Source organism: Mirounga angustirostris, unplaced genomic scaffold (genome assembly GCF_029215605.1).
Source record: "Mirounga angustirostris isolate CCGP_5_RB_7025 unplaced genomic scaffold, mMirAng1.0.hap1 SCAF_5, whole genome shotgun sequence".
In the NCBI taxonomy this organism is placed as follows: Eukaryota; Metazoa; Chordata; class Mammalia; order Carnivora; family Phocidae; genus Mirounga; species Mirounga angustirostris.
The window spans coordinates 3078398-3093339 of record NW_026991713.1 but is presented as its reverse complement, the minus strand read 5'-3'; the positions used below and the strand labels follow the sequence as shown (position 1 = coordinate 3093339).

Genomic DNA, 14942 nt, shown 5'->3' with positions numbered 1-14942 from the left:
TGTGTCTCTTTTGTGGCAGGGCCAGGATTTGCGTCCGTTGTCACAAACCTCCACGGCAGGCCGTGCTCTTCGGCATTTTAGCCTGCCTGTCTTGTTAAAAGCCATTTTTGGGGTGCCTGGGTGGCTCGGTTAAGCGTCTGCTTCAGCTCAGGTCATGATCCTGGGGTCCTGGGATGGAGCCCTGCATCGGGCTCTCTGCTTAGCGGGGAGTCTGCCTCTCCCTCTGCCCCTCCCCCTTCTTGTGCGCGCTCTCTCTCTCAAATAAATAAATACAATCTTTTTAAAAAAAAGAACCATTTTGTTTTTGCTTGAACTACTTATCTCTTTATTTACATGTTACTGGGATTAAAGCCTTAATAGTATAATTTTCAGGTTATCAAGAGAGATCAAGTAGAGTTAAGTATAAATAATTTGAACTACCTGACTGATAGCTTTTCTTTAATTAATGGGAAATCTGAATTCTGGAAGTTTTCCCAAAGTAGTACAGATACAGGGCACTCTGCAAGCTGTGAGCGTGAGGGCCGGCCCCTGCTTCTGGAAGCCCTGCACGGGGGCCCAGGTGAAGGGGGCAGTAGGCGATTGCTAGGTTGTTGGCTCCCTTACAGAAGGCTTTGGAAGCACTTGAGCGGTCTGTTTGAGACTGAGAAGGCTCAGCTGCCTCCTCCTGCCTCCTTGCTCAGCCGTGTTCACCAGACGCGTTTGCCCCTGAGTGCTTTCCTCAGTTTCCCCAGGTAATGTCCTGTGGAGCCTAGTCCATCTCAGGACAGCTTGCTCTGGCCTCTCCGCGAGGGAAGCTTTGGGACCCGGCCAGCAGGTCTCCCCCGCTGCTTTCTTAGACCTTCTGTGGTCTCTGGGCCCAGGAATCGCGAGCAGGCCACTCCAGTTGCCTGCCTGGGTGCTGGTTGCACTGAGAACACTCATGTCCCCTCCACATTCCCTGCTGTGCGGAGCCGGCTCAGTCATCTGCACCAGCTTTTCTTCTGTGCCAGGGTTGCCAAGCGAAAACCTGCATTCCTGCTTGTGGGTGGGGTTAGGGTGTGTGTGTGTGTGTGTGTGAGAGAGAGAGAGAGAGAGAGAGAGCGAGTGAGCGATAGCCAAGTGCTCTGAAAGTCTGGGGCTTAGTGACAGGGTTGGGAGGGGTCCATTGCTGACATGACCACTCCCCCAGGATAGTGAGATTGCAAAGCAGGAAAGGAGATGTCGGTGCCCTGAGCTCTGGCTTTTCCTCCAGTGCACACGCACGTGCCCCACACACCTGCCCGCACACAGGTACCACACATCTGTGTGCACACGCACCTCACACCTGTGCACACATTTCACGTGTCTGTGTACATGCATGTGTACACACCAGGCCCCTCTGATGACCAGGTCCCTGCTAGGCCTCGGACAGGTAGAAACCAAGTTTAGATGTAGTTTGCTCAGCAGGAGCTCACTGACGTCGCTGTTTCTTTCTTACCATATAGTTATAATTTTTTGGTGGTCTCTCATTTTTGATTTGCATATGAAAGCATATGTACTAATGCAGATCGGTGGTGGCATTTTGTAGGCCTCACAAGACCCCCGTTTAGTCAGATACCAGCGTGGACTCCTGGCTCTGCTGCTCTGGGTGAATTGCTTACCCTGTGGCTGCCTGAGCTTTCTCATCTGTATGAGTTACCTGTTCCCGTGTAACGACATCACCACAAACCTAGCACTTCAAACAACACACACTTACTCCTATTTGTTGTCCCGCAGTTTCGGTGGGTCAGGAGTCTGGGCATGTCTTAGCTCAGGATCTCCCCGAGTGGCAATCAGGTGTGGTCTGGGCTGCAGACGCATCTGAGGCTTGACTGGGGAAGGGCCGCTTCCAGGCCCACGTGGTTGCTGGCAGGATTCGGTTGCTGGTAGGCTGTGGAGCTGTGGCCCGGGTTCCTTGCTGCTTCTCAGCTGCCCTCAGGTCCTGGGCACACGGCCCTTTCCTTATGCAGCTCACAGTGTGGGAGCCTGTGTCCTTGAAGCCAGGAGGGAGAGCGCCTCCCAGCAGGACGATTGTCGTCCTCTGTGACATAATCTTGCACATCCCATCCCCTGTGCAAAGCAGGGTGCAGGGCTGTTCACACTCAAGGGGAAGGGGCCACACAAGAGCGCGTACACCAGGAGGTGGGGGGAGGCACAGAGCCATCCAGGGTCTGTCCGCCACCTCGTCTGAAAGGGGTAGTAATCATACCTGCCTCCACGTGTAGAGGAGGATGAGCTAGTGAAGGTGGTCAGGACAGTAGCATTTAATCGATGTTAGCAACTACGTGATCACACTAGCATTGTCATTCCTGGCGTTAGGTTGCGTACTGACGCCCACGTACTGCACCGTGCCATTCAGGGCTGTCCCCAGTGACGCCTTCCTGTCCTCAAGGCACTCCTCCATCTCTCCTTTGCTCTCAGTGGCCTCCGGAATGCAGTGTGTACCACTGTGGAGCCTTTCCACCCACGTGGTGGGGGGCTGACGCTGTCCTTTGTTCCCAGCCCTCCTCAGGCCTGGTTGTCGTGTGGCGACCACAGAGGCCCTTGCTCCCTGCCTTGGGTCACCTGGAGGGTGCCGCAGACAGTGCCCTGCACCATGTGGTTCTCTGTTGTGGTGCCCTGCTCGGGTGCCCAGCCCGGGAGCTTCTTTCAGAGTAGGCTGACCCCATCTCTGGGTGCCCCGCTGCCATGTCTTGAGGGTAGCCCTGTAGAGGGGACAAGGGCCATGCGAAGAATGGCCGAAGGAGTGGCCTGATCCCATCCTGGGTGCTCTTGGGGCCATCGAGCATCGCCTTGTGCAGGGGATGAAGGCCGTGCTGGGAATTGAAGGAGCCACACTCCACCAGGGAGGCATGGGCCAGAGCGGGTACTTTTCACCTCGCTTGGCCCCATTGTCTTACCTGTGGGTCTCCAGTTGGGGGCCTGCCCGAGCTGACGGTGGGGATGCACCTCCGCTATTCAGGCTCCGCTGTTCCTGGCCACGTTGTGACTGAGTGTGCATGCACGGGAATTCCCCATCTTTCTGGTTGTCTTTGCTAGAACTTTCCAGTGTGGGGTAGAAACCGGCCAGTGAGCTGAACATATACTTCGGGGTCTTATTCGTGAGGAGATGCTTAGCTGACTTTCACGGCTCTGCACTGCTCTGTGGTGAACTGTCACAAGTTTGTCCTGCCGGGCACTGCCCCCGCTTGTCCTCGTGCAGCCTGGTCCTGCCCATTCTCTGTCCCTGGTGCGGTCTCGGCGCTGACTGTGCCCTCGCTTGCTCAGCCTGTCCCTACCCTGTCCACGGCGAGGAAAGTGTTGGGACACTGTCCCGGGCTTTCCTTGTGCCCAGGTGGCCGGGCAGGGCCGTGACTGCTGCGTGGCTGCCCGGAGGCGGGGGGGTGGTGGCTAAGGTCTGCGAGAGGGGTCCTCCCCTGCATGGGCCCTGCGTGCCCGTCTGACCACCGTGCCACTGCAGTGACGGGTCGAGCACTGCTTCCAGTGTCACCAGGGTGAGGGCGCCCAGTGTGGTGGCACGGTGTCAGCCACGTCGTGTTTGCACAAGAGAAATGGCAAATGATGCCACGTATTGAGTGGTTTTGGTCTTTTGCTCTTGTTTGAATATTCTTGCTAGTTCTTGCTAGAAAGCGGTTGTAAAATGAGACACAGGTATGAACGTATGTGCATGAACGCACGACTCGTTCAGCAGCAGGTCCTTAGCAGCTGCCCTGTTGGGACAGGCTCTGTGCCCAGGTGCCCCGGCTTATGTGCTGGCTACTTTCTTTGTTGGGAGCAAGCACAGTGGATGGGGGCCTGGATTCTAGGGCTGGTGGTGCCCCTTGTTGCCCGTGGGCCCTGGGTTAAGAGACTTCCCCATCTAGGCCCCAGGGCCCCCGCTGTAGAGCTGTGTTGGTGCTGATTTGGGGATGCAGACCACAAGCTCGGTGATATTTGGGAGTGAGGGCAGTGCAGAAAGGGGTTGACCTCCTCGGGTACAAGCGCAGTTAGCCCTACAGGCTTGACTTCTTTGGAAATGAGGCAATTCACGCACTGTTTGGGCATTTGCTCATTGAGCCTGCCCCGTGTGCCTTCTTAGCATGAGGCCTGGGTCAGCAGTGAGGGTCTTGCAAGGAGAGAGAGGAGGCTAAGCTACTCCTGTGTCCATGGCCTGGGTGATGGAACGGCTGGTGGGAATGTATGTGATGGGAAGATGCTGGAGCAGGTGCTCTTGGGTGATGATAACTGTGCACTGATTAAACAAACCAAGCGCATGGATACAGAGAACAGATTGGTGGCTGGGAGAGGTGGGGGTGGTTGTGGGTGCAATGGGCAGGGGTGTCAATGTAAAGTAAGTCAGGGATGTAATGGACGGTGTGCTAACTGTTTAATAATACTGTGTTGCATGTCTCACAGTTGCTAAGAGATGTTCAAAGTCCTCATCACGAGAGAAGAAATTTGTAACTGTATGGTGACGGGTGTTAATTAGACTTACATATATTACAAAAGATCATTTTGTAATATATACCTATGTTGAGTCACTCTTCAAATATTGTACACCTGAAACTAATATAATGTCATATGTCACTTCTGCCTCATTTAAAACAGTCTGTTTACCATATGAGGGAAATTCAGAGCATCTTTCCATGTACCCCCTCCCCTGACCACAGCCCCCATCCCCCCACCATGCTTCCTTCCTTCTCTCCATTCACCCATCCATCCTTGGGTGCACCTGCCCGGCCGCCTGCCCGGCCCTCTGCTCTCCCGTCCCTCCACACGGAGGGAGCACTCACCCAGAGGCCAGGTACTGCTGTACCACCTGACCACGTCCTGGGCAGCCGTGTGCAGTCTCTGCCCGTGGGGCTTGGGGCGGGGGCGGACAGTGTCTCCTGTGGGAGCCAGCTTGTGTGGCAGGGCTGAGCCCGGGGCTCCGTGAGACACTGCAATTGCTTTTAAGTCAGTAAGAAATTAAGATCATGGGGATTTTATAAAAAATTAAGTAGCAATTAATACTTTGTTTACATTTTTATTTTTAATGTTAGAGACAGTGAAAAATGTTGCTTGTATATATGTATTTTGAGGGAAAGAATGCATACATTTTAAAGTTTCTGATGTGTTTACTTTTGCTTCACCACCTGTTCAATTTTCTTGCAGATTTTTGAAAGGATATTGTTTATATGGGCGATACGTCACCCTGCCAGTGGATATGTTCAGGGGATTAATGACCTTGTCACTCCTTTCTTTGTAGTCTTCATGTGCGAACACATAGGTAAGACCATATCATGATGTTTTTTTCCCTGCAGACATTAAACGTGAACTTTGGTGGCCTTGCCAAGTTACTATGCATCATTGCACCAATGTTGAGATGTGCCATTAAGTTAAATGTTGTAATGACAACTGAAAATAGAGAGTATAGTTTCCTCATTGACGCCAGCTTTAAAAAAAGTCTGTAAATCCACGTGTTTAACTACTGAAGAAGACTTTAAGATGCAGTTTTTACTCTTACTGTCTTCTTTTTAATCATACATGAGGAGCATGGTTTTGTTCTGATGGCTGGCTTTCACGGGGTGGATTTGAATGGGTCGGGTCAAGGTGACAGAACGTTAGTCGAATGTTCTGCTGACAAGCTAAAACCTGAGCTTTGATTGCATTCTGCAGCACGTTGTCTCCTTTCTACCTTTGACGTTAGTAGCGGTTCATTTTATGGGAATGTTAATTACATGCAAAGTAATTGGTTTAACGGAGATTTAGGTTGGGCAGTGCGGTCTCTCTTTGAGTGCTGTGTATTTTTTTCTCCATTTATGTTATAGCAGTCAACTGTAATATAACTGTACCTGTTATGAACATATGTTAAGCTTTAGAAAAATTCTGAAAATATAAATGTGGGATCTACTTTTTAATTTATCTGTGGATAAAAAATAAATAACCAAAGGAGGGATTTGCCGTTTGCATGCAGCATTTTTATTAAAAACCAATTTTCATTTGTCTTCACGTGAACCTTCCCGACTTGATATTTGTTTGTTTTTATGAGATTGTGTCTTTAGCCGCTTCAGCTTCTCATCATGGTTGTGATCCGAGGGAGGAGGTTTGGCTGGGACAGATTACTCTCTGAGGACGAGAACATGCTCGTTCAGTGCGTTTTATTGCAACCTCTCACACTTTGTTTGCGTTGCTGATTTCATAGGAGGGCTTTCATTGCTAAGCAACTAATGAGGACCACCACGGCTCCGTCTCTAATCGGCTCTCATGGAGGGGAGAAGCCTGCTCCGAGAGCGCTTGCCTTTCTGCTTCTTCCTCCCGCCTTGACAGATAATGAAAATGTTCTTAATGATCCTAGCACAGTAGGGCCTGTCAGTAGACTTCGGGGTTGTTAATTGAAAGAAGAAGTTCAGCTGAGATGTGATTAGAGAATTGATATTCCATGTTAAATAGACCATTTAATTAATGTGGTAAGTAAGTTTGTCTCAACTACTTTACCACCAACTCATGCCGTAAGACCCAAGCCATCCTTAACTGGGTTTGCCTGAATCGTCAGCGAGACGGACTGTGGTGGTCATTGTCTAGAAGAGAGAAGAACCAGAGGAGCTAGGATTTGTGCTCTGTCCTGCCTTCCTGTGACACCCCCCTGCACACATGTGTGCACACGCACCAGGACGCGCACGTGCATCGAGTGGATGTACGGGGTGGTTTGGGGACATTTGTATGAAACGCACCATTTATTTCTGGCAGTTGGCTGTATCTTTAAGTGGACATGTTTTACCTTTTGGTCCTGGCTTTCAGGTATGATTGGTGGGTGTGAGTTCTTTCACCTCTTGCCATCCGCACTTGGGAGTGTTCATGTGTCGGTCCTGGTCCACCTCTCCTTGCTTTAGAAAGCCTCAGGTCTGTTGAAGTGTCCTGGAGCCCGACCCGCCAGCCTCCTGTGCGGTAGTGTCATTCACGAAGACCTTCATGGGCGGGCGCCGGGGTGCTGGTCTTGGGCAGAGCACCAGCGTGTGGAGACCACGTCAGTTCAAGTTAGCCTGTGTCGAGAGGGCATCTCTTGGTCCTCGGCAGGGTGGTAGGGACACAGGCGAGCAAAGCGAGTATGGTTCCTGCCCCGTTGAGCTTGTGGTTACAGCAGGAAGACAGGTTTTAAACCAGTAACGAAGAAGTTTAATGAAAACAGACATTCGTGTTATCTTGAGGTGCATGGGGTGCAGGAAAGCAAACCCAGGCCTAGGGCTCAGACGACTCTGTGGCGCTCCAGCTGTGCCTTGTGGGATGAGCAGGGGCGTCGTGTGGAGGGAGCGTGGGAGTGCAGTGGACGGGCTGGAAGACCTGCTGTGATGCTGGGCCTGGTGACGAGGGAGGACGGTCCCCATAGGATGGGTCCCCATAGGATGAGTCCCCGCGGCAGCTCTGGGACAAGTCTGCTGGGCGCGGGGAAGCCCGGGCGCTGTGCAGAAGCTCACGGGCACGGGGCACGCGTGCTGCCAGCCACTAGGCTGAAGGTGTTCTGGTTGGCTGGGTTTTTAAGCGGGTAAACCTTAGATGCTTTGCTTATTGAAGATCTTGCAGATACAGTTTTTTCTTTCAGAGGGTGAAACCTGGTCATAGGATTGTGTGGTTTGGATCCCTGAGTGTCCTGCAGGACTTTGGGGTCTGCATTCTGTTCCCACATGACCGTTCAGACGCTCGCAGTGCCCAATGGCACAGGGGTCAGCCCGTGTGCGCCCTCCCTCCCAAAGATGCCCATGACTCTGTCCTCAGGGCACGCGTGTGTTGTTTTGGTTTTCCTTTCTTCTAAGCTGAACTCTGGGAAACAGTCCCCATTAATTGAAGGGAGAAGAAGCCCCTCCTGGTGTGAGATCCCTCCAGGCGCCCTCAGGCTGCAGTGGGCAGAGCTGCCGGGCCTGATCGGGAGCCGGGCTTTGCCCATGGAGGGTTTGTTGCGGGTCCCCGGCTCCAGGCCTGCCGTGCTCCTGCTGGTTCACGAGGGAGGAGGGGAATCCGGCATCAGCTCCAACGACTGTGATGTCCCAGGCAGGGGCAGCCACTTCTGAGCAGCAGGGGTCCTGACTTTGCAGGTCCTGCCACATAGCGGCCTTTTAATGCCATGTTTTGTGACTTGAAAAAGACGGAGATGGGAAGTGAACAGTGGCTGATGTATCTGGGGTTGACAGACAGGGTCTGATTCGGAGGACTTTGGCTCATCAAGTAGATTGACTGCTTCCTTTGCAGAGGGTTGGTTCATCTTCATGGGGAGGCTGGCCAGGATGATGAGTGGTGGAAGCAACTTGCAGGGCATGAAGAAATGGTCAGAGAACACGGGGAAGCCGGGAACAAGGGGAGAACAGGAGTAGCCTGGAAATGGAGCGGCATGGAGCTGGTCCAGTGGCCCTGAAGGTCTCCCAGGGCTGTTAACACAGCGCTGGGAGGGGTCAGAGTCGTGTGCCACTGGCTCAGGTCTCCTCGCGGAGCACCTCACACCGCTGGGGAAAGGCCGTTTGGTCCCACTTTCAAAGGTCACAGCGTCCCCCGATGCAGGTTTAGCACACGCACGTCTATGCTAACAGGCACACGCGTGTGTGCACGCACAGCGCATGCCAGCCACCACTTGCCTACGTAAACGTGGTACAGATCCTTGACTGCCCTCTGAATGGGCCCACAGTCTTGGGTGGGCTCTGGAGGCTGTCATCCTCAGGAGGGGTGGGGGAGGAGGTCAGGCGACTTCCTGTGATCTCAGAGGTGGGGTGGCAGTGTGCAGAGCCCGTCCAGGCGTGGAGGCTGGTAAGTACAGTCATTTAGGGCGCACTGAAGCCTGGGGAGTCCCCATGAGTGGAGTTCTATAAGGGGAGTAGATGACATGCTCAGAAAATTCCGCCGTGGAAGAGTGCCCGATGCCGGGAAGGTTTGGGAATTTAAGGGGCTGAAGCCTTAGGGATAAGAAGCTTTAGGTGCATAGACGCTAGGTTTGCCGATGTGTGAATGTGCCCGTTCTCGATCCGAGCCACGCCTTGGTGCCTGATCATGCAGAGTGCATCCTTGACCCAGAGGCCAGGCAGAGTGTGCAGGACTGCCTAGCCAGCACACCTGGTAGATATGTCACCTTCCTCTCGAAACAGGTATGTGACAGGTGCTTGAATTTTACCTTTTGGAAGTTAGAGGAAGCAGCAACGTAGCTGCTACTTCGGACTTAGTTCAGGCCCCTGAGGAAGGCAGGTCTAGAACAAGGTTGAGAGAGGACCCACACTGTCCCAGCAAAAACAAGGACCGTGTGCACAGAGAGACATCGTGGGCTGATGGGAGCAGGCCCAGAGGCAGGTGAAGGCAGGGCCCAGCACTGGAGAGAAAGCCTGGCCCGCGAGGTGGTGAAGCGGTTGACGTAGAGGGGAAGGAGAAGGAGAAGTCTGGCATGTTCCTAGGGTCCAAGGTGGATGTGCCATTGTCCTGGACAGGCAGCTGGTTTAGGAGGTGAGATGACCATTCTGGGTTCGGACACGTTGATCTGGAGCTGGGGGAGAGGTTTGCACTGGGGGTTGCGATGAGAATTGTAGCCCTGGGGGTGGCAGCTGAGAGGCGTGGGTCTGAATGTGCTTATCCAGAGTCCTGCGGTCACCAATGTGTTAGGGGTCTACGGGGACCTGACAGTGGAGGTTTATGGCTCTCTCCTATGTTGGCGTCTGGATGTCAGCAGTCCAGGCCTTTGCTGCTGCTGGGGGTGAGTCATCAGGGGCCCCGTGGTAACGTTCAGCGCTGGAGCCTGGCCGCCGGGGTTCAGACCCAGGCTCTGCCCCTTACCAGCTGTGCATGGCCTTTGTCGACGTGGGAATCGGAGGGCATGGCACCATTGCCTTGGTTGCCGTGAGGCCCGCGGGAGTTACTGTGTGAAGAGCTTCGAGCCCGTGTGTGAGCGGCTGCTGGGTGCGTCTTCTGCACGTTCAAGGTCCGTCCAGGTAGCAGGTGTTGGCACTTCAGTCCTTCTTGTGGTCAGATGACCTCTGGTTACATGGATACAGCACGTTCTAGTCATCCACATATCTCCTGATGGACGTTTGGGTTCTGTCTACTTTTTGGTTATTATCAATGCTGCAGCAGTGACCCCGTGTGCGAGGCGTGGCACGCACGTGCTTTCATCTCTGGGCGTCTGTGGACCCAGCGGTCACATGGCAGCTGCCGTTGGACGTTCCCGCCGCAGCGTGGGAGGGTTCCCGTGGGCCCACGTCCTTGCCAACACTTGCTACTGCTTTGTATTTTTCAAATGAGGTGGAAGTTACAGGTGTCCCTTCTGACCTCTGGGTCCCGTGACTCGGTTTCGCCCCATCCCTGCGTCGCCGTGTTGTTTCCCTTCTCTCCTCTCAGCCCCGTTGATTTCAGCTCCTTGAAGCAGGATGGCGTCTCACGTGTGAGTGTGCTTGGCACAGACTGGAAGCTCAGCGGGCCCGTACTGAGCCAGATCCCTGCGGGGTTTTTGTGTGTGTCGTGCAGTTAGAAAACATGCTTTTCAGTGTGTGAGTAGAAGTGCCTGCTCAGTATAGCGAAGCTGGGAAGCTGAGGCAGCGTGGCGGGGAGCCAGAGTCCTTGACTTTGACAGCCCTACCATTGACAAAGGGAGCCTGGGTTTATGTCTCTTTGCAGCCATGCAGGGAGCGCTGGGGAAGGAGCTCCCCTCTCTCCATCCCTGCACTCACGCTTCCCACCCAAGGGGTGGCTGCTTGGCTGGGGGAGTCTCGCATCTGCCCGGGCCCCATTTCTGTGCCTCGGGGTGGAGTCACGGTGTCACCTGTTCCAGTGCCTTCCCGTGGTGAGCCCTCCTCTGGCCTCCTGCTGCCCACGGCCAGGCCTCCAAGTGCCTGGGCCTCTTCTCTGGGCTGTTGGCTGGGAAGCCAACTTGGCCCTGGTTTCTTCCTTCCTAGGCTCAGGTCCGCAGGTGGGTCCCAGCATCTAGATCTGCACGGGGGTAGGGAGGGCTCATCTAGCCTTGAGCCTGAGCTGTGTTTTTCCACCTGTCCTCTGTGTCAGGCCCCTGTCGGTTGCTCATTACTAATCACTCTGGTTCCTGTCCTGTGTGTGTCCCGGCAGGCAGGTGCAGGATGGGGCCAGGCCCACGTCAGCCCTCCAGGGTACCAGCTGTTTGGGTATAGTTCCTCTGTCTTTTCTTTGTGCGTTGTAATTACTTAGTCGAGGGCATATTGTGTATAAAATTCTGTTTTGTGCTCTTTTCCCATTTAACCTTATAACAAGCTTTCCCCTGTATCATTAAGAAATCTTTGTAAAGATCATTTCTACCTCCTGCACATAATATTCCATTGAGATAATATAGCATATTTCATGAAACCCTTCTACTGTTGTTGGATTTTTTTTTTTAGGCTTTTTCCCTCCAGGCATGTTGTAATTTTAAAGTAAAGACTGTATTTTTCAAGTGGCAATTGTCATATTCCTTTTAACAGTGTTAAATTTGATTTAGAATTAAGAACCATTCCCTCACCTTGCATTGCACAATTTAAGCAGAGAATTATATTTTAGTTTTAAATATTTTCAGCAGGGTGAAAAACAGAGCAGCATTCCCCAGCCCCTATCATCTGTGCTATTAAATTTAGAAACAGTTCTGGTGGGGCACTTTGGACGGACACCTCAGGCTGACTGTGTGTGGGTTGGGCCTGTGGGAAGAATGGTTGGGATGGCAAGGGGTGTTTGTCCATTGGTTCTCATTATCAGCCTGTGTTAAGCTCCAATCAACTTGATTCTGTGTGTCATTTTCTCTTAAAGGAAATTACTTTTGGCAGCAAATATGGAAAGGAACTGGAATAAACAATGTACTCACTTAAGAAAATTACGAATATGTATTTTTATGTTCCTGTATGTAAGTCAGAATCTCAAAAGTACAGGTTGTTTTTCAGTACGTTAGTTTTGCCCAGAGAAGACGGTCAGCACACATTTGCACTTCGCACAGACTGGGGTTTGTGGGGCTGTAATTAATGCCCGATTGACTCAGGAAGTCAGCCGCCACAACCAGTCAGGCCGCATGGGGGAAATCATGCGGGGGATTTGTGATTCACCGACGGTGAGCGGGTGTGGTCATTCTTTCGCCTGTTTCCACTCTTAGAGTATAAATTGGGCTCTGGTCACAGTGGGGAAAGAAGAGCTGCTGCCAATGATGAATTCATTTCAGAAATTGTCGCCCTCACTTCCCTTGTTTGCACTGAAGTCTTGTCTCATTGCGCTTTGTTTTCTCCACGGGTCACATGAACCAGAGCGGCTGCTGGGTGCGTCTTCTGCATGGCTTCCGTGTGTGTTCGTCATGGCTTCGTTGTTCCCAGAGAGCGTGAGAACAGGGAGTTTCCTGTGGATGTTCTGGTTCCTGTGGGGACCGAGGGGGGCAGAGGGCCCTGGGAATCGGGGCGTCAGAGCCAGAGCCGGGAGGGCTGCTGGTTTTGCAGCCCCAGCAGTGACAGTGAGGTGCCACGTCCTTGCAGGGCCTGTGACTCATACGGAGTCATATTTTCTATTTACAAACATGTTGATAATCCAAGTAATGGCCTTCTTGTTAAAAGTTAGAAAACTCTGTGACAGTATGGGTCCACGGCCCAGAAGCTGTGTCACTTGCATGTTTTGTTAATTTCTTCTGGCCTTCGTGTCAATGTACTTTTTTTTACAGGATAGCAATTATGTTATGCAAGCACATTTTAATACTGCTTTTTTTTAAATATCTAAGCATTTTCTGAAGTCCTAAAACATTTTTTGAAATGTCTTTTTAATAAGTAGTGACATGCGACTTTCAATGATGGGTGAGAAACTGGACAGAAGGTCAGCAAGCAACTAGAAAGAAGACTAGCGACTGAACGGCGGCTGAGCTAACTCGTCTCCGGAGCACTGCACCCAGCAGCGGGACACACACCCTTCCCAAGTGCATGTGGAACAGTCTCCAGACCACGTGCCAGGCCATAAAGTGAGCCTCGGCACATTTGAAAGGATGGGAGTCATACAAAGAGTGCTCTCTGACCTCAAGGACATTTAGTTAGGTATCAGTTATAGCAGGAAATGTGAAGAAATTGACAAATGTGTAGAGATAAGCAGTGAGTCAGAGAAGAAATCATAAGGAAGATTAAGAAGTAACTTTGAGATGAATGGAAAAGAAAACACAACATACCAAAACTTAGGGGATACATCTATGTCGGACTCCAAGTGAATCTGTGGTCTTCAATGACTGTGTAGAAAGGACATCATTAACTTAACTCTTCAGTTTTTAGAAACCACAAAAGGAAGAGTATACTGAAGCCAAAGCAAACAGCAGGAGGGAAATAAAGACTATAATAGAAATAAATGAAATAGAGAATAGAAAAACAATAGGGAAAACCAACAGAACCAAAGCCGGTTCTTCAGAAATATCAACAAAGTAGATAAACCGTAGCCTAGATTAACCTGGAAGAAGAGAAGACTCACATCACTAAAATCATGAGTGGGTTTAGAAATAAACAGCATTAAGGGAACACTATGAACAGCTCTCTAAATCAGGTAATGCAGATGTAATGGGGATATTCCTAGAAAGTCACAGATTACCCAAACTGACTATGACGGTAATTTTGTACCAACTTGACGAGGCAGTGGTGCCCCTTGTTTGGTTAAACACCAGCATGGACACTGCTGTGATGGTATACTTTAGGGGTGATTAACGTTTAAATCAGTAGTCTTTGACTAAAGCAAATTATCTTGCTTGATGTGGGTTGGCCTCATCCAGTTAGTCGAAGGGCTAAGAGCAAAGACTGAAATTTCCTGAAGAAGAAATTCTTCTTTAGGCACAGAATGTGTCTGAATTTCTAGCCCACTGGTCTGTCCTGCAAATGTCAGACTTGCCAGTCCCCGTAATTATGTGAGCCTATTCCTTAAAATAAGTCTGTTTCTCTCTCTGTCTCAATGTGTGTGTGACCATGTTTATTGTTATTAGTATATAAGAGCAATATATATGAGGCTGAATTACTAATTTAAAAAAACTACAAAGAGAAGTCTAAGACCAGATGACTTCAGTGGTGAATTCCACCAAATATTTAATAAAGAATTAATACCACCCTTTCACAAACTTCCAAAAATAGAAGAGAAGGAACACTTTTCAGTTCATCCCATAAGGCTCATATTTTCCTGTTATCAGAATGAGACAAAGACATCACAAGGAAAGAAAACCACAGACCAATATCCCTTATAGAGATGGATGTAACAATCCTCAATAAAACATTGACAAACAGAATGTACCAATATAGTAAAAGGATTATGCATCATGACAAATGGGATTTATCCCAGGAATGCAAGGTTGGTCCAACATATAAAAATCAATCAGTGCAATACACCTGTTAACAGAGTAAGGGACAAAACCCACATAATGACCTCAACTGAGACAGAAAAAGCATTTGACAAAATTTTGCACCTTTTCATGACAAAAACACTCACCAAATTAGGAATAGAAGAATTTCCTGGTAAAGAGCATCCATGAAAAACCCACAATTAACACCATAGTCATTGGGAAAGACTGAAAGCTCTCCCCTTAAGATCAGGGGCAGGACAACGGTGTCTGCATTCTCTACTCTTCAACATTGTACTGGTTCTAGTCAGTGCAGTTAAGCAAGAAATTGAAGCAAGAGGCATCCAGAATGGAAATGAAGAGGTAAAAGTTGTCTCTCTTTGCAGATGAAAGATCTTGTATATAGGAAATCCAAAGGAACCCACTAAAAAACAATGAAAGCTGCTAAATGAGTTCAGGAAGATTATAGGATACAAGATCGAGATATAAAAAGCAGTTATAGGGGCACCTGGGTGGCTCAGTTGGTTAAGCGTCTGACTCTTGGTTTCGGCTCAGGTCATGATCTCAGGGTCCCGAGTTTGAGCCCGCTTTGGGCTCTGCGCTCAGTGCAGAGTCTGCTTCTCCCTCTCCCTGTGCTCCTCTCCCCTGCTCATGCCCCCCCAATAAATAAAATCTTAAAAAAATCAGTTAT

The 14942-nt window shown here is 50.6% G+C and overlaps 1 protein-coding gene across 5 annotated transcripts in view; it reads left to right on the top strand.

Moving 5' to 3' along the window:
* The window catches only part of TBC1D22A (TBC1 domain family member 22A), a 322639-nt gene that overhangs the window by 119422 nt on the left and 188275 nt on the right, over window positions 1-14942 (top strand). For 4 of the 5 annotated variants that reach the window (XM_064590478.1, XM_064590475.1, XM_064590476.1 and 1 more), the window contains one exon: window positions 5131-5245. The exons of the other annotated variant lie outside the window; for it this stretch is intronic. In XM_064590478.1, coding sequence (XP_064446548.1) covers window positions 5131-5245 — 115 coding nt within the window. The remainder of the gene's footprint in view (window positions 1-5130; window positions 5246-14942) is intronic. 5 annotated transcript variants of the gene reach the window in all.